The following is a 20,107-nucleotide window of genomic DNA, read 5'->3' as shown; positions in this document are numbered from 1 at the left end:
GGGCAAGACTAAGTATTTTCTAGACCATCCCTGACAGGTGTTTGTCTAACCTGCTCTTAAAAATCTCGAATGATGGAGATTCCATAGCCTCCCTAGGCAATTTATTCCAAGGTGCTTAAGCACCCTGACAATTAGGAAGTTTTTCCTAATGTCCAACCTAAACCTCTCTTGCTGCAATTTAAGCACATTGCTTCTTATCCTATCCTTAGAGGTTAAGGAGAACAATTTTTCTCCCTGCTCCTTGTAACAACCTTTTATGTACTTGAATGATGTTATACCCATTTTCTCAATGGGTAGACTGGGGAAGAGAGAGGGTACTTGACTCATCCAACGTCACACAGTAAGTCAGTGGCAGATCGAGCAATAGAACTCAAAATCCTTTGCTCTGAGCAGCAAACACAACAATGTTTGAAAATGAAATTACACACTTTGATATTCTGTGTTTTTATTTTAATGCTCCCAGATAAATAGAAAAATAAGATTTTGGTTTAAAGTTATTGGAATTGGGCCTGTTGCATGGTTTAGCAGTGTTGCTCTCCACTGCTGGGTGAGAGACCCATTCTTGGGCCCTATCTATTGCTCCACGGGTCATTAGATCTTGGAATTTTTGTGGAGGCAGCACATTGAGCCCTGAGGAGAAGAACTGCCCCATGTCATTCAGCAGCAACCACTCTGGCTGATTGGGGACTGCTGTTGACAGTCTTTCTTAGTCAGAAGGGTGACGACTCTGACTTGACTGCTTGTTAGAGAAAAAGTAGTGGTGGGGGGAGGAGGTGAGGATGAGAAAGATGTAAGGATCCAGAGGACCATCCCCAAAGAGCTGGTGAATTTTACACCTCTGTCTTTGCAAGGACTGGGGCTATAAGCAGAGACCATGAATCATATTGAATCGTGGTGATTTGATATACTATAAAATGGGGATTAGATTAGATTTTATACTTTGCTAGCAGTGCAGGTGGTGTGTTAATATTAGTAAGCACTATTTGTTTCCATCCAGTCATTTTCCTTTCTAATCTATGTTGATGCAAAGAAATGGTAAGAGAAATATCATTAATTTGGACTTTTCCTCTAGCACAAGTAATTTGTGCTAAAGCATTTTTAAATGAAAAATCTATATATAGTGGTCACGATTTATTGAGGAGACATCAAAGTTCATTTGAAATTGCTGCCATTTTTCCTCAGAGTGTAAAGTGTATGTAAACATTTAGTGGACAGGTCTCTCACAGCAGAACTTTGTATAGTGTTGTGCCAGTTAATTATTTTTGGAAGCAGATTTAAATTGTAAAGAAGATAAAGACTCAGTTTGTTTCTGAATGAGTTGCAATATTTAAGAGACCAGTCAAATGCAAAATGCCACCAATATTAAGTAACTGAGCAATTAAACCTGTAGTAAAATGCAACATGGAGATTCAAAGCCACAGTCCATTGTCCTTGCTAATAATCCCATTAGCAGTAAAAGGCTAAGATAAACAACAGAAAAATGTTTCAGCAGCAGGCCATTTAATTAATGTATTGAAGCTGTTTTTATTTCATAAAAATAATAAGGTTTCTTATCTCATTAAATAAATGCATCACTTTGCTTGTCTGTTTTATAGAAAACTGCTAACTCTTAGTTCAGTTTTAAAATACTTATTGTTAACACTTAAAAATGCAGAATGAAAATGTAAACTTTCTGCAGGAATGATTTGATCACAAATGGTGTTTTAACCATAAATAGCTAAGGTCTGTGTGATACCGAGCTGTCTTCCTATTTTGGTAAAGTATAGTGTTCCCCCACCCCTCTTGCCATCCTCTCAATTTAAAAATGTAAAAACCTATACCTGGAGTGGGGGCACCTGGCATCTCTGTCTTCTACTCTGCAGTGACTGCTGTAGCCAGGAAAAGGGTAGTTACATGGATCCAGCCTTGTCAGCCAGGCAGGTCGCTGCAGTGTGGGGCTATGAGGGAAGAAGGGAAATCCTCCCAGAAGGACATGTTCATTGAGGTTGATGATCTCACCACAGGCTTAGGAACTCCTGAGTTTTAATCCCAATTTGGACACTGAGTTCCTTGAATGGGTAAATCACTTAACCTCTCAGCCTTTGCCCCAGTTACCCTATCCCTAAAATGGAGACCATACTGACTACCCTAAGAGGTTTTAATAAGTTAAGGTTGGTAAAATGTTTTGAAAATGTCCCTGTAATAAGAGGTGTGACATGCAGGTGTGCTAGTAAGAGATTGCTCATTATTCCCTGGCCCCTCTCATAGGACATGGTCAGGGTTACAAGAGGTTACACTCCTGCATCATGTGGCAGAAGTCAGTGTCTGCTGCTTCCACTGGCTACTGTTACAGCTAATCTGCTAAGTATTATTATTGCGTGGTTATATTTTCCTCACGACTGTTTATCCCTGAGGTCTCAGAGCAAAAAATATTAGGTGGAAAGCAAAACAGTGTTGTTCTAGCCGCTGCCGTAGAATAGCTTTCAAACTGTTTATGAAGGTACAGTATAGTGTGTCCTCTGCGTAGCTACGTTTTAAATGCACCAATTAAATAAAATAACAGTGGCGACTGGTGCCCAAGATAGCTTGTCGGGTTGCGGGTAATATGGTGCCTCCTCTCCCACCTGCCCTCTTCTGATGGTTGATCATATTTTGGAAGTGGAAAACTGGGACAATGTGGTTGGAAGCTCACAGAGAAGTGCTTTGGATGGGGATAAGCAAGGCCCTTAATTTTTGTTTTTTATTGAAAAATTCCCAGGTTTTACAAAAGCTAAAATGCTATTTGTTTTTTATTGAATTTTGGACCACTCAAATACATAAAAACACAGATTGTGTTAAGAAAATCCAATACATTACATTAGGTAGGTGTGTTTATGTTAATAAATTAGTCTAAATGTAAATATGAGGATTTGGCTCCCTGCTCCGGAAGGAGAGATGGCAGGTCAGTAACCTGGGCAGCCCAGGTAATCAAACCGGGTCAAAAGTACTCTTACATTTCTCTATATAAAATTTTTTTCTGTCCTCCTGTCCCGCAACATTAACCCAGATATTTACCAGAAAAGCGTGAAGTTAGTTTTTTGCACTGATTTTTACCCATTTTTAAATTTTTGTAATAAACACTGATAAATGCCTGGACAGTTTTAAACAAAGTAAAAACAGAAAATGAAGTATCTTGGGGAACCCTTCTACTGCCTACTTTCCTTCTCCACAGCTAGTCTGTTCTGAAACCTCTCACACCCAACAGCCATAGGCTCAGAACAAACCCAAAGAAACAGTATTGTCAGCAGTTGTGATTTATCACAAGTCTCACACATATTTGGTGTTTTTTCCTACAAGCTCCAGCTCTTGGAGTCAGGTGATCTCATAATCTCAGCTTTCATTAAGAAAAAAGTTTCTAGCCTTAATGGTTGGAAAAACCTGGAAAATGTGAACCCTGAAGGCCCCACATCCAGCAGGAGAATGTAAAGAACTCCATGTTTATTTACAAAATCTCATGATTTTTAAGTCATGATTTTGGGGGGCCTGAATTATGGTTTTGAAAGATTGAGGGTGGCCACACTGTAGAACACACACACAAATGACACACACATTAAATTAAAGAGATGGGGATTAGTACAAGAATTGTAAAGTCAGTAAGGACCTGGCTAAAGAGGAGAAGGCAATGGGTTGTGCTAAAAGGTGAACGATTGGATTGGAAGGAGGTTACGAGTCCAATCTGATTAGGCTGCATTGTCAATACAGATGAGGGTCAGAATATTATACAGGAAGATCTGGATGACCTTTTAGACTGAAATGACAGAAATGAGATTAAATTAAATAGTACAAAGTGTAAGATCATACACTTAGGGTCTAATAATAAGAATTTCTGCTACAAACTGGGGGCTCATCAGTTGGAAGCAACAGAGGAGGAGAGAGATGTGCGTGAGTTGGTGGATCACAGGATGACGATGAGCCACCAATGTAATCCTAGGATGTATCACGTGAGGCATAAAGGTAGAGAAGTGTTCATGCCATTATATAAGGCAGTGGCAAGACCGCATCTGGAATACTCTTTACAGTTCTGGTCACCCATTTTCAAGAAAGATGAATTCAAACTGGAACAGCTGCAGAGAAGAGCTACTAGAATGATTAGGGGAATGGATGTCCTATCTTATGAGGAAAGGCTGGAAGAACTTGGCTTGGTTAGCCTAGCAAAAAGAAGGCTGACGGGGATATGATTACTCTTTGTACATACATCAGTGGGTAAACCTTTTAAGCTAAAGGACAATGTTGGCACAGGAACAAATAGACATAAACTGGCCATGAACAAAACCAGGCTGGAAATAAGAAGGTTTCTAACCATCAGAGAAGTGAGGGTCTGGAAAAGCCTCCCAATAGGAGTTGTGGGGAAAACAATTACACCTCTACCCCGACATAATGCGATCCTTGGGAGACACAAAATCTCACCGTGTTATAGGTGAGACAGTGTTATATCGAACATGCTTTGGCCCCTCCCCCCCCGTTCCTTGTTCCCTGACTGCCCCCTCCAGAGAGCCCTCGTCCCTAATCATGTAGTGAAAAATATGATAGAGTATTTTCATATCAGTTGGAAAACTATACTGTGGTTAGGGGCTTTACCCTTTAACCCATGAAATTCATGGAATTACTTGTGTGAGTAAGGATTGAAGCCCTCCAGCTCTAACTCATTATCTCCATCTGGCCTCTCACAGAATGCTTTTGCTCAGAGGAAAGGGAAAAATTAATTAAATAATCTCCACAACAAATAAAATGGAGGAAAAAAAATATAATGTACTTATTCCCTTAGTACAGGGCAAACTAGGCCGGATCTGGCCCATCAGGATTTTGGATCCAGCCTGCGGGATTGCCACCCCTGTGGCACAGCGGGGCTAAGGCAGGCTCCCTGCCTGCCCTGGACCTGTGCTGCTCCTGGAAGCGGCCGGCACCACATCCCTGTGGCCCCGGCAGAGCGGGGGGCAGAGGGCTCTGTGTGCTGCCCTCACCTGCAGGCACAGCCCCCTGCAGCTCCCATTGGCTGGGAACAGTGAACCTGCCTTATCCCCGCTGCGCGCCGCTGCCACCCCGAATTCCTTCTGCACCCTGCACTCCAACCTACTGCCGTGCCCTGCACCCCTCCTGCACCCGCACCCCTCCTGCACCCGCACCCCAAACTCCTGCCCTGAGCCCTCTGCCGCACCCCGCACACCACCTGCACCCCAACACCTTGCCCTGAGCCCTTTCCTGCACACAGCACCCCCTCCCACACCTCGCACTCCCTCCTGCACCCTAACCCCCTGCCCCAGCCCTACATTTGTCGCCCTGCATGCTATTTCTCCACCCAGGTGTGGCCCTCAGGCCAAAAAGTTTGCCCACCCCTTCCTTAATAGTACTTATTATAAAAACTAATAAACTGCAAACTGGGCAAAATACATATTTTAAATAACACCGAAACACCTCTGCTAATGGCACCCGATGACATCTTTTTAACTTTTTACATTGACATTACATGAGGAGAGTGCACAAGACCCGAGTTGAGAGCATGCCCACTGCAGGAGTGATGCTGCCATAGGTTCTCTCTTCTCCAGAGAGATTCCAGTCTGCAGTGGGGGAAAATGGTGCACACTAATGTGAACTGATTGTCATTAATTTACAATAGTTTGGTGGTAGGTTTCTGAAGGGACAGTCCAGGGGAATGGGGCCAGCTTTCATATTTTTCCCTCTGAGCCTTGCTCAGGGGATCTGAAACAACCCAGAATATCATTGGAAGGGTTTCTGTGCAGGTGAGATAAAACTACTCCTCCCTTAAAACACTTCCCCACGTCAGGTCTCTGGGTTTTGTCTCCCCTCCAGTTGTAGAAATGGAGCAGGTTGTGGAGCTGGCTGCAGTTATTAATATGCTCTAAAATGTTGTTTTGTTGTTTGAAGTTTTGAAAATAAAACACACATGATATTTTTACTCTTTCTTTTTTGGTGACAGAAATGATCCGTTAGTGGTTCTCTAGCTCAAACTAACCTCTTTTTTTCCAAACAGAGATACTGTCAGGTTCCACCAGCTGAGTGATCTGATTGGTGGAATATTCTTATATGCTTAGTAAGGCCTGATCAGCCAGATTTAGCCTTTCAGGCTATTGGTCCCCAAAAGAACTTTGGCTTCCTGAGCTCCTTAGCTGCAGAGGTACCGAGTGGGAAATGTCTTCTGTGGCATGCCCAGTTAGGCATTCTCTGCCAGCACCTTTCCTCATCATCTTGTATCCAGCTTGATCAGAATACATATCAGTCAGTTGCTTGAGAAATCTGTCAGCTAGGGGGAGCAATACCATGGCTATGGCCTGAAATTAAATAAACAAAACAAATGGCCTCCCACTGTCTCTGGGGTTAGGTTTCAGAGTCCAGTGGGAAGCCTGCTACTCTGTATGACTCAGTCTGTATAAAGATGCTTTAGTTAATTTAGCTGTTCTAACAATACAGGATTTTATATGACATAACTGCAGTTGATTTTAGTGAACAGGAGGGCTGTACCTAACATTTAATGCAAAATAGAGTTTTACTAAGACCAGCCCAGATTTTGGGGTTTGTAGTTTGAAAAAATATCTACAGTTAGATATGTTAATTATTAGCTATTAGTCTCTAATGAGTACCCCCTAAATTTTGGTAAATAATATATTGTCTGAATATTAAACATCCTAATCTGGGACTAAATTTCCCCCCATGTTAACTTTAGTTAAAATTGCTCCAATTTACATTGGGGTAAATGAGATCAGGATAGGTTCAATGTATTCTACACTTAGTTCATCTGTTAGAGCTAAAGTTTTCTAGGAGTTCATTCTAAATCAGCAGCTGCTTTCTGTGATCTTGATAAAATTCTTGATCATTAGCAGCCCCGACAATTAAAGGGAAGTTAATTTCCAGGCTGGAAAAATCTGCTATTTTAATGAAAAAATTTAAAGGGACAGTTAAAGGAAGGCACAGAATTAGATCTGAGTGATTTGCCAGGCTTATGAGTTGCAAGACAATAGAAAACTTATTACTCTCCACTATAACTATAAAAGACAGTGTTAAAATAAATGGCAAAAGATACAGTGATACCAGGTACACATGTACACTTTGGCTTATGGTTAAGACATGGGATTTTTTTTACCATAATCATATGGGTTATGAATGATAAATGCATTAATGAAAACTGTCTTTGGGGCAAGATCATCATAGTCTTGTCTGCAAAGTAGGTCTTGGCACTGAGTAGATGACAGGGTTCCAGGGCTAGGAGAATCTTTCCTCTATGAAGTGGTGCCAGTAGGTATCTGAGGTACCCATACATGCCCCCACCACAGGGGAACGGGGCTGGTGGACTCTCACAGCGGCTAATGCCCTGCACTCCTTATGAGGTTCTGCCCCTTGTGTATTTCCATCCATGGAGCCCAGGTGGTGTGGAAGTTTGCAAACTTCCACACCACCTGGGCTCTATGGATGGAAATACAGATGTGTGCCCCCACCCATTGCTGTCTCCTTCACTGTATACTGTAGGTTCCACTGCCATGGTGTCCTCCATGTTTCCAGAGACAGAGGAAGCTTTTGACTTTCAGTGAATAGCATAGTTTGGCTCAAAGTCAGGCCCTAGAAACACAGCCATACACATAAGACTGCAGAATCTATACTATTGGTGAAGTTGTATGCCGACTCCCCACAACCCCAAGCACGTCCCCCATGCAAGGGCCAGGAGTAGCCTGTGTCAGAAGTGGGGCTGCTTGGTCAGGGTGTTTGGGCTAAAAGATGTTAAGCAAGCCTTCTGACACCAGGCCATGCCCTGCAACTAGAGTTGCCAACATATTTCAAAAATAAGGGACTGTTTTCTTAGCACGCCTGCCTCACCTCTCCTCCCAATATTATAATCATTATAATAGTAATAATTAATAAGATGTACTCACCTTCATGGGTATTTCTTGCTGCTTTTTGCAGCATTCAGCAACTCCCAATCTTGTTGTACAGAGATGAAAAAATAGGGAATGTCCCTTGTAATAAGGGACTGTATTCAGCCCTACCTAGAACATTCCCTCGTTGGGTCCAGCCACAAAACCTTTTGGAGTGGGAACTGTACTGGTTCATGGGAACCCCAGAAGGATACAGCAGCTATGCTCTGGGGTTCCTCTTCTGGCCACCCCTTTTTCAGTGATGTATACAGCGCCCCAGTCTGCAAGTTGCTGAGGGACTGCAAACCACATTAATTACAATGGGAGTTTAGGGTTCTTGCTACCTTGCAGGAACGGGCCCGCACAGAGATGCAACCTGAATTTGGCGTAGTATGTTTGACATTTGATACACCTATTTATATTGTAAAATTAAGAACTTTTGTAAATAGATACCATTAAAAATGCATCCAGATGAGTCCATAAATAACTATTTCAAATTTAAGGAGAAAAATGGTAACATACAGTATGAGAACAACTAGTTTTGTCGTTGTGTTTAGGCACAAATATTTTATCTGTGGAATTTATTGTTTTTTTTGTGTGAAGTCTGTTGGAGAGAATTAATAATCCAAGTTTTAAATTCCAGTTGGCATGTATGAAAACGTGGATGAGAGTGAGAGAGAGAACGAGAACTTTGTCCTGTTTATTAATAATATAAGGATGTAAAATGGGAAGAGAAATACAGAGTGAAAATTTAGGGCCACAAAATGAATGAAGTTTGATTATTCTTGAGCTCATTTGACTGGCTAAATATTCTTTCCATGTAAAAGTCCCGAGACACTGAATTTGAGAGCTCATGGAGTTCTAAGAGGCTCTAAATCTGAGTGCAAGTACCTCCATTTCTAGTTAAACATGTTTACTAAGATCAATAACATTTAAAACTAAGATAAGAATAAATAAAATACTTGCTTTCTTTGGTGTTGTGTCATTTTCCATATTGCCATGGGTTATTTGAATTGTAAACTCCTTGGAGCAAGAACCTGGCCCTGGGATAGGGGCAGGTTGTCTCATAATTGCCTAGTTTCTTGCAAAGTTTTTTGTATGTTTCTCTGACGCATCTGGTACCGATCACAGCTGGAGACAGGATACTGAACTAGATGAATCACTGGTCAGTTCCAGTATGGCAATTCTTATGTTCCTTTTTATATTTGTCTGTAAAGCACCATGCATAGTGCAGAATGCATACATAACAATATAATCATAAAGAGATACTGTATATTCTAATACTTATGGCTACTGTGTTTTTTCTTGTAGGTTACCCAACATGTGAACAGTTATCTTGTGCAAATGGAGCATGTTTTAATGCAAGCCAGCATTGTGATGGTAAAGTAGATTGCAGGGATGCCTCTGATGAAGCCAACTGCAGTAAGTGCCACATTTAGCATAACCCCAAACATTTGTAGTACTATGTATCCTCTTTGTAAGAGAAATACTGGAGTTTGTTTACTACATTTGAATATGTTTTTTTCTTTTCTCCATTCAAATGATATCGTTCAGCTCATGAATGTGCCAGTACCCAGTTTCAGTGTGCCAATGGAGAATGTATCCCCCGAGCCTTTATCTGTGATCATGATGATGACTGTGGAGACAGGAGCGATGAAAACTCTTGCAGTACGGTGGTTTTATTTGGCTTGTTTGCCTGTTAAGAGCTGGTTTTCTTTGAAAGCGCGACAGTTAGCACAAAGCAGGGGCAATGCTCTGTTATGTAGCAGACAGAATCCAAAAGTTCTTTTAATATTTTTTTTTTTGTGGCTGAATGATGGAAGTTTCTCTTGTTCCTTCCCTCAGCTTATGCAACTTGCAGAGGCAATTTCTTCACTTGTCCAAGTGGCCGCTGTATTCATCAGAGCTGGGTTTGTGATGGAGATGATGACTGTGAAGATAACGAAGATGAAAGTGGATGTGGTAAAGACAGAAGCAAACTTATTTTAATGATGCAATTTACAAAGAAAAACCTTGCTAACCTCACTGCTAAAAAGTCTTAACATAAGAATGTTTTATATCAGAATTTTTAAAGATCCATGGACATTCCTGGAAAACTTTTAATTGTTTTTATAGATACAGTTCTACTAATATAATATATATACTTTTAATACTTTGGGTTTTCTTATTTTGTATTGCTAAGATGGTGAGTATAAACCAGGGTATGTCAAGAATTCATCTGCTTATTCCCTGTAGCCTGGATCTTGCACCATTTAAATCAATGGAAACTTTGCCATTGATTTTCATGGGAGCAGGGTATGTCCCCATGTGAAGCCAGAATTCTCAGTTTGTAACAGAATGTCCATTTCCACAGTAACTAACTCTGATGTTACAAGTACAGGATTATGATTTCTGGTTGGTTGAGTATAGGAGGAGATAACATGCTGGAAGGAAAATGCAATTTTTGTGTAAATATTCTGAGTAACATTTTTGTTATTAATAATGTGATATTCAAAATAACCATCTCTATCTTTAACAAAGATCTTCCATTTATCAAATCACCCTTTTCAGAGGAATTTGTAGTAAACATGAATATACCAGTTAATGAGAAATGAGTGTGTAGGCATTAGGACTGGTGAAGAGTTTTCTGCTGAAACTGTTTTTCTATGGAAAACTGGGTTTTCGGCTAAACAATCTGCAGTGCAGAAAGTGCCTCCTTTCCCATGAAATTTTTGATTTTTCATCAAAAAAATGATGCTTAAAAACCAAAATATACTGACTAAAAACAACTTTCTGACAAAAAATTCAGTTCAAATTTCTTGTGAAAAATTGAAATTTTCTGTGGGAAAATTTAAAACATTTTTTTTTTTTGGTGCTGAAATTTTCTGTGATTACCTTTCTCCCCCCACCATTTTTAGACCAGCTGTAACGGGCATGTTTCAAAAGAACAAAACCATTGTTCCATTTTTAGTACACCAGTCAAGCAAAAGCTAAATTGTAATAGGTATCTGAACAATGGGGAAAAATGGAAGGGGTTCACCTGACTGCATGAGTATTTTCCACAGTGTAATCTGAAGATCACTGAAAGAATATGGTGACTAGGATAGATACTATTTCTTTTATGGGCTGTCACAGCTACATGCAACAATCAAAAGCTGAATGAAAAATAATTGAAGATGCTTATTCCCTAGGAGGCTTTTAGGAAAGCAGCTCCAAGTAGTACTTGAAGCATGTTCTTCAATTATTCTGTGTTGCTTCTCTTTTCCTTAGAAAGTGGTCGCCATGAGTGTTACCCAGGAGAATGGGCCTGTCCTGTGTCAGGACACTGCATTCCAATTGCTAAAGTGTGTGATGGGACTGCAGACTGCCCTGCCGGAGAAGACGAAACTAACATAACTGCAGGCAGACACTGCAGTGAGTATTAGAACTAGCAGGATGCATGGAATAGCAGAAAACCACATTGATGTCTTTTTTGTGTCTTTGGGGTTTTCTAAACAGCACTGAGAATTAGGAGGTGTGTTATTTTTATTAGCGCTGAGTGGACATATTGAAAAGTATTCTCTGCCATGCATGTAGAGTTCTGTTGACCTCTTGTGTGGAAGGTTTGATAGATAAACATTTCTGATAATTTTTTTCAATATTTATTTGAAGAGTCAAGGGTTGAGCTCTTGTGGGCTGTTGTTTCTCTTCATCCAAAATATTTTTGTTTCACCTTTTCACATTAAACAGGAAAGAGTAATGTCTAATGGTTAGAGCACAGGACTGCATGGCTGTGTAACCTTGGTCTGGGCAAGTCACTTAGGTCAGAATTTTCAAAATTGTCCATTGATCTTGGGTATCTGCGTTTTAGTGCTCAGCCTGAGAAACTCAGGGCCTGGTTTTCAGAAATGATGAACACAGAGAGGTCCCATCAACTTCAGTTGGACTTGTGGGTGCTCAGCAGGGTTGCCAGGTGTCCGGTTTTCGACCGGAACACCCGGCTGAAAAGGACCCTGGAGGCTCTGGTCAGCATGGCTGACCGAGCCGTTAAAAGCCTGGTTGGCGGTGCAGCTAGGCTGGCAGGCTCCCTGCCTGGCTCTGCAGGGCTCCTGGGAAGCAGCCAACATGTCCCTCCAGCTAAGGGGTGGCCTTGGGGGCTCCACACACCTCCCCCACCCCGAATGCCGGCTCCGCAACTCCGGTTGGCCGGGAACTATGGCCAATAGGAGCTGTGGGAGCAGGGGCAGCATGCAAAGCTCCCTCACCACCCCTCGGTCTAGGAGACAGAGGGACATGACACTGCTTCTTGGGAGCTGCCTGAGGTAAGCACCTCCCAGAGCCCGCACCCCAAACTCCCTCTCACTCCCCAACCCCCTGCCTCAGCTTGGAACCCCCTCCCGCACCCAAACTCCCTCCAGGAGCCTGCACCCCGCATCTCCCCCCAGGGCCGGCCCATAATATTTTGGCACCTGAGGCAGAGAGCTCAAATGACTCCCCTATGCCCCATCGCTTGGGCCAAAACTTTGAAAGGTCTCATTTCTGCCTTCTTCCTGTTCTACTCCTCTCATGGTACTGCTCTGCTACCTGCCCCAATAAAGGAGAACTAACAACTTAAAATGCCTTGTTCAAAAATTTAAAGTAACACTTAACTTTCAAACGCCTGAACAGCAAATGTAACTTCTCTTGTCTGCATAGTAAACACTGGCATTTTTATCTGTTTGAATAATCAAAGTGGTGCTTTCTGTGCCTTCTTGGTTGCAAAGATTTGAACTGCTTCCTGAAGGTCCACAGTCTGGGCCAGCTCCTGCTCTATTGAGATGGTTGCAAGGTCGACCAGCCTCTCCTATGTCATTGTGGAGCATAGATGTGTTTTTATTAACTTCAGCTTGGAGAAGCTGCGTTCTCCACTGGCAACTGTTACAGGAAGTGTTAGAAGTATGCGCAGAGCAACAAAAGCATTTGGAAAGAGGGTGGTCATCTTATTTGTGCAGATATATTCCAGAACAGCCTTTGGAGTTGACCTTGCTGAAAAGTATTTTGAAAGGGCTTTCAGTTCATCACCTAAATCACTCGCATCAATATTGCGCATGTCATCATGTGTCAACACTGTCTCTAGTGCCCTGCATTGCTGGTGTAGGTCTTCTTTAGCTATAGTGAGGAGTTCTGGAATATCATACAACATCCCAAATATACTGCTGTGTTCCTTGAGCTGCATGAAACGTTCTTCAACTGACTGTATTGCACAATCTAGCACCTGGTTAAAGAATTCAACTTTGAATTGTTGTTTGGGGTCTCTTAGGGGATTATCCCGTGCCTCATAATCAAAATGTCTTCTTCTTCGGTGACTCTTGTATTCTTGGGTGGGAAAATAGCTTCATTGTGAACTTCCTCTGCCAACTTCTGTGCACTCTTCAGGACGTTTTGAAATCTCTCATCTGACCGGTAAGACTGTAGGTATGACTTTGCTTTGTCCAGTTGTTCCATTGCTCCAGATATATCAAGGTCAACACCTTGGAGTCTATTGCTTTTAAACACCATTTATTTCAAACAGTATGTCATGCCACAACACTAAGCCACACAGAAATTTGAAGTTATGTATGTTTCTGGTGATTCCGTTTCCCTCTGCCACTGTTCTCCCACGAACAGTTCCTGTCATAGCATTATCCTCCATAATAGCAACTATGGCATCATCTATCTTCCCAATTTTGTGTTTGATAGGCTTTATCTCCTCCACTCGACTTTCCCATTGTGTGGCACTCAGTGGTTTCAGTGTCAGAGAGGATGTTCCCCGATGTTGTTTCAAAATTTGCCATCGATGAGTTGATGCAGAGAAAAATACATAGATGCTTTGAATTACATTAAAAAATTCAGCAGCCTCACTAGATGCTGATGCTGCATTACTGACCATCAAGTTCAATGAATGAGAACTGCATGGGACAAAAAAAGCTCGAGGGTTTAACTCTCGGATCCATGTCTGCACTCCTCTGTTCTTTCCTCTCATGTTGGCACCATTATCGTAGCCCTGACCTCTCATGTCAGTTATCGCAATTCCTGTATCTTCCAGCTTTTTAAGAAGCACATTTGTCATACCAGCTCCTGTAGTATCATCAATATCAATAAATTCTAGAAAATGCTCTCTGACAGTCACCATTGCAGGGACATTTTCACTAGGTTCTGTTGTTGTAAGAAAATGCACCATTAAAGTCATTTGTTCCGTGTGGCTGATGTCAGGTGCGCAGTCCAGAATAACAGAGTAATATCTTGCTGACTTCAGATCTGCCAAAATCTTCTGTTTGACTTTTGTTGCCAGTAACTGTATGATCTCATTTTGTATGGTTTTTCCAAGGTAGTGGTGTGTGTACGTTTCTTGCGTGGTGACTCTTCTTAGATGCTCCTGGAGTACAGCATCAAACTCAGCCATCAGCTCCACAATTTTAAGAAAGTTTCCATTGTTTGGCACATACAGCTGATCTGAAGTGCCACACAGTGCTAGGTTTTGTGTAGCAAGCATTCTCACAATGGCAATGAGCCTTTTCAGAACATTTTGACAGTAAAGAGACTGATGCAATCTTCTCCTGATGCTGATCATCTATGGTGGCCTTAACCTTCGTCTCATCTCAAGCTCTTTCCATCTATGGAATGCTCTCTGGTGATTTGCTGCCTTCTCATGGCATGCCAGATTTCTAGCCAGATTTTTCCAGTCCTTTGTTCCTGTAGAACCCAATGTGGCTGGAACATTAGACTGGAAGAGTTTGCAACAAAAACAGTATGCAGCATTCTGGGTTTTTGAGTACATAAGCCATGGCCTCTCCACTTTGTCACCATTGGGAATTTCACGCCAGTAATGTGTTGGATGGAAACTTCAATTTTCATTGTCTTTGGGGAACAAGAAGTTTTTCACTTGCTGTGGCCCATGCAGTACAAGGAAGTCCCTCAGGCTGCTGCTCAAGTGGGTCCACAGTCCTGGATCATCTAGACTTAAGGAACTAAACTCAGCAGCAGCTGTTTCTTGTGCCTCCACCACACTCTTCTCTGATCTACATTTTTCTTCAGAAATGTGCATGGTTGCATCCATTTGAGATGGAGATATGGATGCTGCAGGAGCTGCCAGGTCACCTGTACTCTGACTAACTGGAAGATCAGGCATCTCCTCACCACTCACGTTCTCACTGGGGCCAGAAGGCTCACCGTGAACATTTGTATCTGTGTATCTCAGGAGAGTTCCTTCCCGCTTAGATAGAAAAGCTTCCTTTGCTTTCTTTCTTTTTCTGAATGCTGCCCCAGAGGGGCGTTTTCTTCTTTCTCTCATGACTGCTGTTCTGTGCCAGCTATAGTGGCTCTCAACACTCAATTGAAGGGGACAAATAAGCAGGCTGGTGGCAGGGCCTGAGTGAGGGAAGATATCAGCATCTCAAGGGCCTAACTGGCTCCTACTGCTTCAGTTGACTGCCTGTTCTTCTCAAGTGGGTTCAGGGAAGCAGCAGGAAACAGGAAGCTCCCTGAGAAGCTGGTATTAATCAGTCCAGGCTCCTGGGGGTGCTAGAGAGATACATAAGAGGCTCCTCCTCCTCCTCTCTCTCCCTGCAGCTCCTGCTGCTTTCCGTTATTCCCTCTCACCTTTTCTCCTGCCTGCCTGTTATGTCTCTTGTGCCCTCCTTCCTCCACCACAGCACTCCTCCATCTCTGTGCATCTAGAGCAGAGAGAATACATATGCACCAGCAGCAGACACAATTATTTACAATCTGGGTCCTACTGGCGCACCCCCCCCCCCACAGTCTGGCACCTGAGGCGGCCGCCTCAGTTCGCCTCATGGTAAAGTCTGCCCTGTCTCCCCCCCACTATATCCCAGCCCCCTGTCCCAGCCTGGAGCCCCCTCCCACACTCCGAACCCCTCGGCCCTAGCATGGAGTCTCCTCCTGCACCCCAAACTCATCATCCCCAGACCTACCCCAGAGCCTGCACCCCCAGCCACAGCCCTCACCCGCTCCTGCACCCCAATCCCCTGCCTCAGCCCATTACAAATTAGTGAGTAAGCAAGGGTATGGGAGAGCCAATGACTGAGGGAGGGGGGATGGATTGAGGGGGGTGGGGCCAAAGAGAAATGTCAGAGGCAGGGGGTGGGGCAAGGGTGTTCAGTTTTCTGCAAGTAGAAAGTTGGCAACTCTTGTGCTTGGTGCTAGCCTCAAAATAGAGCTGTGGTGTTTTAAATTGGGCATTCATAATTATGGGAAAGGTCAAGAAAATACACTTCTCCCATTTAAATCGCACTTCTTGGAATAAGGTTGCAGCAAAATGACAGGCGTTTAAGGCTATGCTGCTGTAAGGTCTCCAGTGTAGCCTCTCTTTTCTGGCAAGAGAGAGCTCTCCTGCCGGCATAATTAAACCATCTCCAGGGAGCAGTGGTAGCTATGTCAGCAAGAGAGGCTCTCCTGCTGACATTGTGCTGTCCACACCAGCACTTTTGCCGGAGAAACTTATGTTGGTCAGGGGTGTGTTTTTTCGCACCCCTGACCGATAAAAGTGGTAGTGTAGACAAAGCCTAAATCTTGTACTGGGAAAGTGTCTCTGACCTCTGCTAAGTGATGTAATTGTAACATCAGAGAGCTGAGCTGCTTAGAGAATAGCTTTGGAGGGAAAAGGGGAGAAAGGAGTAAGACAAGGGAACTGAAGAAGGAAGAGAACGACCTCTCTGATATCACAATATCATCATTCAACAATGAGCTGCTTATAGGACATAAGGAAAGGGAGGAGGAGTGAAGAACTGGAGAGGTAGAGGAAAAAGAAGCCCATCCATTATTTCATGAGTGCAGCCTAACTCTCACACACTCATATTGCACTGGTTAATGAACGGAATAGAAGAAGAAACGCTTTCCCAACCACCCAACTATTAAGAAAATCAATGATTGTTGCAGAGATGTCTGTATATATGTAAATAGTGAGGGCTGGTAGTGTTGCCAGTCGATGGCGCGCAAGGATATGCAGCAAGCTGATGAGTTTTGTAGGATCAATAAAGCTTGCAGTTATGCACTGTAATGGCTGCCTCAGTGCAGCGATTTATATGGAGCTCTTACTAGTGGTCTATTTGGTTTTCATACAAGACTGAATTTCATCCTTTCACTGCTTCCTGAAAACTGAAATCCTCAAAGACTTCTCTAAACCTTAGCCCTCCTGCCTCTCTATCCTGCTAAATTAGATGTGTACGCCTGCATGCACGCAAACACACATGGTACTGTGGAACAAATAAGATGTTTGTTTAGCTTCATCATTGACTTTTTCATTGTTCCCTTCCCCCTTCCTTTTTTATACTGTCTAGTTAGAGCCTGATCCTGCCGCCAGAGCTGCCCATATTTGTTTTTGCATGGGAGTGTGGTTCTTTGCTTATGGACCAGTTTCAGGATGTGTTCTGCAAATTGTAAGCTCTTCACAACTGGCATCTTGACTTCATAACTGCTTGTAAAGCACCATGCAGCCAGCTGCTATACAGATGACACTACTATTGGCCATTCCTGAAGTGACTTCATTTTATTTTTAGACATATCCCACTGTGCTGCCTTGAGCTGCCAGTACCGCTGCCATTCTTCACCATCTGGAGGGACTTGCTATTGCCCTGCGGGATATGTAATCAGCAGCAATGACAGTCGCACCTGCATTGGTAAGTGAACAGTAGAGATGCAGATATATAAGTCTGGACTTTTCTCACAGGGGTCCTGGATATTATGGATTCCACAAATATGAAAAAGAATCCATGATTATTGGATAAGTATGTGTGGGTGGACACATTGGCAAGCAGGTAAATCTTGAGAGTTACAAAGTTAAACCTCAAGCTGAACGGAAAAATAGCAAGAGAGCAAAAGCTCAGTAGCAGCATAAAACCATTGTGGGGACAGAGGAACAGGCCAGTGAGCGGTCATGAGGTCTTCACTTCCCAGCTAAGGAAAGACCAGTTTTTTAATACTTGGAGAGGTTGTTTGTGTTTAGAAAGGCTGACTCTGGTATGGCAACTTTATGTTCAAATCTGATGAAACAGCCCTTTTACTGTTCTTGAGAGCTTGATCCTGCATGCTGGGGTGTGTGGTTATACACCTGGGAAATCAGAAGTTACTCAACATTTGATCTATAATTCAAAACTGACCTTATGTGAAAATGCAGATTGTTGTGGGTAAGGTAAAATGAGTATGGTACATTACTTTGCCACTCTGGAGTGCTGTATCTCCTATTATGAATACATCATATAGCCTTGCATATAAACCAAAAAAAGTCTGTCATAATTTCAAGGTGTTGTTTGGCTTATATACAAGTCATTGGGAAGAAGAGAATCACTGAAGTAGGTATCCAAGGAAGTAGATCCCCATGTAGCTGTTTGATTCTGTGTTAAAGCAAATGCACATGCAGAGAGCCCTCTTCTTTAACTCTGATTCAGGAGCAAGTTGGGAAACCTACTCTCTGACCTAATGTAATGCCAATCGCTCTTCTCTTAATCCCATTGATAGGCCTATAAAACAACTCTCCACATTTGCTAGGAATTGTGACAGGATCTCAGGTGATATTCATCATGTGAGATTCAGTCTTGCACAGAAGAGATGGGCCATAGTCATTTTACTCAAAATCTAGCAAGGGATCAGTGGTTCCTCTCTTCCTCCTGCTGACTCTCATGTAAAAGGGGAAGCCCCTTGCTCAACTCCTGATTCAATAAGTAGAAGGTGGGGGCCAGCGGACATGTGAGTAATTTCCTCTATTGAGATAAGAAGTGAAGGGGTTGGCTTATTAGCTGTAATGTTCAGTAAGTTATTCTTTCACTTTTTAGTTTAAATTTCATTTTACTGGTCGTATACCTGAGGAATTCACTGGGAAGTGGTTTTAGTGGAAAGCATTAATTTCCCAAACCCATAATCTTTTCATTCTCCCCTCTTCTCTGCTCCTGGTAGGGTTGCCAACCCTCCCAGTTTCGCCGGGAGTCTCCCAGAATCAGGCTCTATTTCCCAGAGGCTACTGAAGCTAAACCGGGAGATTTTAGATGCTAAAAGTCTGGCGGCGCAGTGTGGCTAAGGCAGGCTCTCTACCTGTCCTGGCCTCACACTGCTCCCGGAAGCGGCTGGCATGTCCCTGGGAGGGGTGGGAGCAGGGGGGTCTCTGCATGCCACCCCCACCCCGAGCGCCGACTCCCATTGGCTGGGAGCTGTGGCCAGTGGGAGCTGCCGGGGTGATGCTCTTCAGCTACCGTAAGCTGGTAGAGCTCCACTGGAGTTACAGTTACAGCAGTTGAAGATCTGGCCTGTGGTTTTTGCCTGGAATTATAGAGCAGATCTATATTGTCTAACTAGCTCTAAGTACCTCAAAATACAGGGACCTGCAGGCCATTCACATGTAATATGGGTTTTGAACTACTCATCTCCTCTGAACAGCAGTTTAGTTCTGTTCTCTCTGCCAAGTCTAATGGAATTACTGTGTTAGATAGCAGCACTTCTAAGAAGGTGGCTGTTGATATGTTATACATGCTAAATAGCTGACGTGATGTTCCTTGTGGTTGTACTGGTACTAGGGGCTGTACTTCTGGGAGCATTGCACCCTCGGGTACCCCATGTATAGTCTCAAATAAGAGAGATATTTCTGAGCCCAGTCGGGTGGGTATCTACTTAAAGTATCTCACATTCATTCCATCATTTGCTTTCCATTGTTCTTGATCACTCTTGGAAGGTAGACACTGAAATCCCTTTCTTACCAATTATTTTTTCCTCCATTGCTTGCACAAACAGATTTGTTGTTATCAGGCAGCCCATGAAGCTTACGCAGCTTCACTAATCTTTTTCTTTTGAGGAAAAGAAAATAAAAGCATCTGTTGTCAAAAGGGAAACCTACCTACCAATAGCGACAGGGACTTTGCAAACAAATATAAGGAAAAGAGGGAGGACAATCTTCTCAGGCCTGCCAAGTATGACAGTGTCCTCCTTACTGGAAGCTGTGTTTATATGCGTGCCTTATCCACCTAACAGATTTTGATGATTGTAAGATGTGGGGAGTGTGTGACCAGTTGTGTGAAGACCGTGTTGGCCATCACCAGTGTCACTGTGTGGAAGGTTATTTCTTGGAGCATCACCGCCACTGTAGAGCCAACACTTCATGTAAGTAAATGGCTCCAGGTGTGATTCTTGCTGTAATTTTACTTGTAAAACAAATATTATCTTGTAATTTTCTGTGTATTGGGGAAAAAAAGTAGTGAAATATGCTTGAGTACAGCAGGCACACATAAAATGTTCCAGTGGCATGAAAG

General features: G+C 42.9%; 1 protein-coding gene across 3 annotated transcripts in view; it reads left to right on the top strand.

Moving 5' to 3' along the window:
• LRP2 (LDL receptor related protein 2) overlaps nucleotides 1-20,107 on the top strand; it is a 182,220-nt gene that overhangs the window by 32,895 nt on the left and 129,218 nt on the right. For all 3 annotated transcript variants that reach the window (XM_037912394.2, XM_043525116.1, XM_043525115.1), the window contains exons 5-10: nucleotides 9,192-9,302; nucleotides 9,435-9,548; nucleotides 9,726-9,842; nucleotides 11,130-11,273; nucleotides 17,372-17,491; nucleotides 19,830-19,958. In XM_037912394.2, the coding sequence (XP_037768322.1) occupies nucleotides 9,192-9,302; nucleotides 9,435-9,548; nucleotides 9,726-9,842; nucleotides 11,130-11,273; nucleotides 17,372-17,491; nucleotides 19,830-19,958 (735 nt within the window). The remainder of the gene's footprint in view (nucleotides 1-9,191; nucleotides 9,303-9,434; nucleotides 9,549-9,725; nucleotides 9,843-11,129; nucleotides 11,274-17,371; nucleotides 17,492-19,829; nucleotides 19,959-20,107) is intronic.

The sequence above is a fragment of the Chelonia mydas genome, chromosome 11 (genome assembly GCF_015237465.2).
Source record: "Chelonia mydas isolate rCheMyd1 chromosome 11, rCheMyd1.pri.v2, whole genome shotgun sequence".
Taxonomy (NCBI): Eukaryota; Metazoa; Chordata; order Testudines; family Cheloniidae; genus Chelonia; species Chelonia mydas.
Note: the sequence above shows the minus strand (reverse complement) of the source record. Positions and strands in the feature narration are given on the sequence as shown.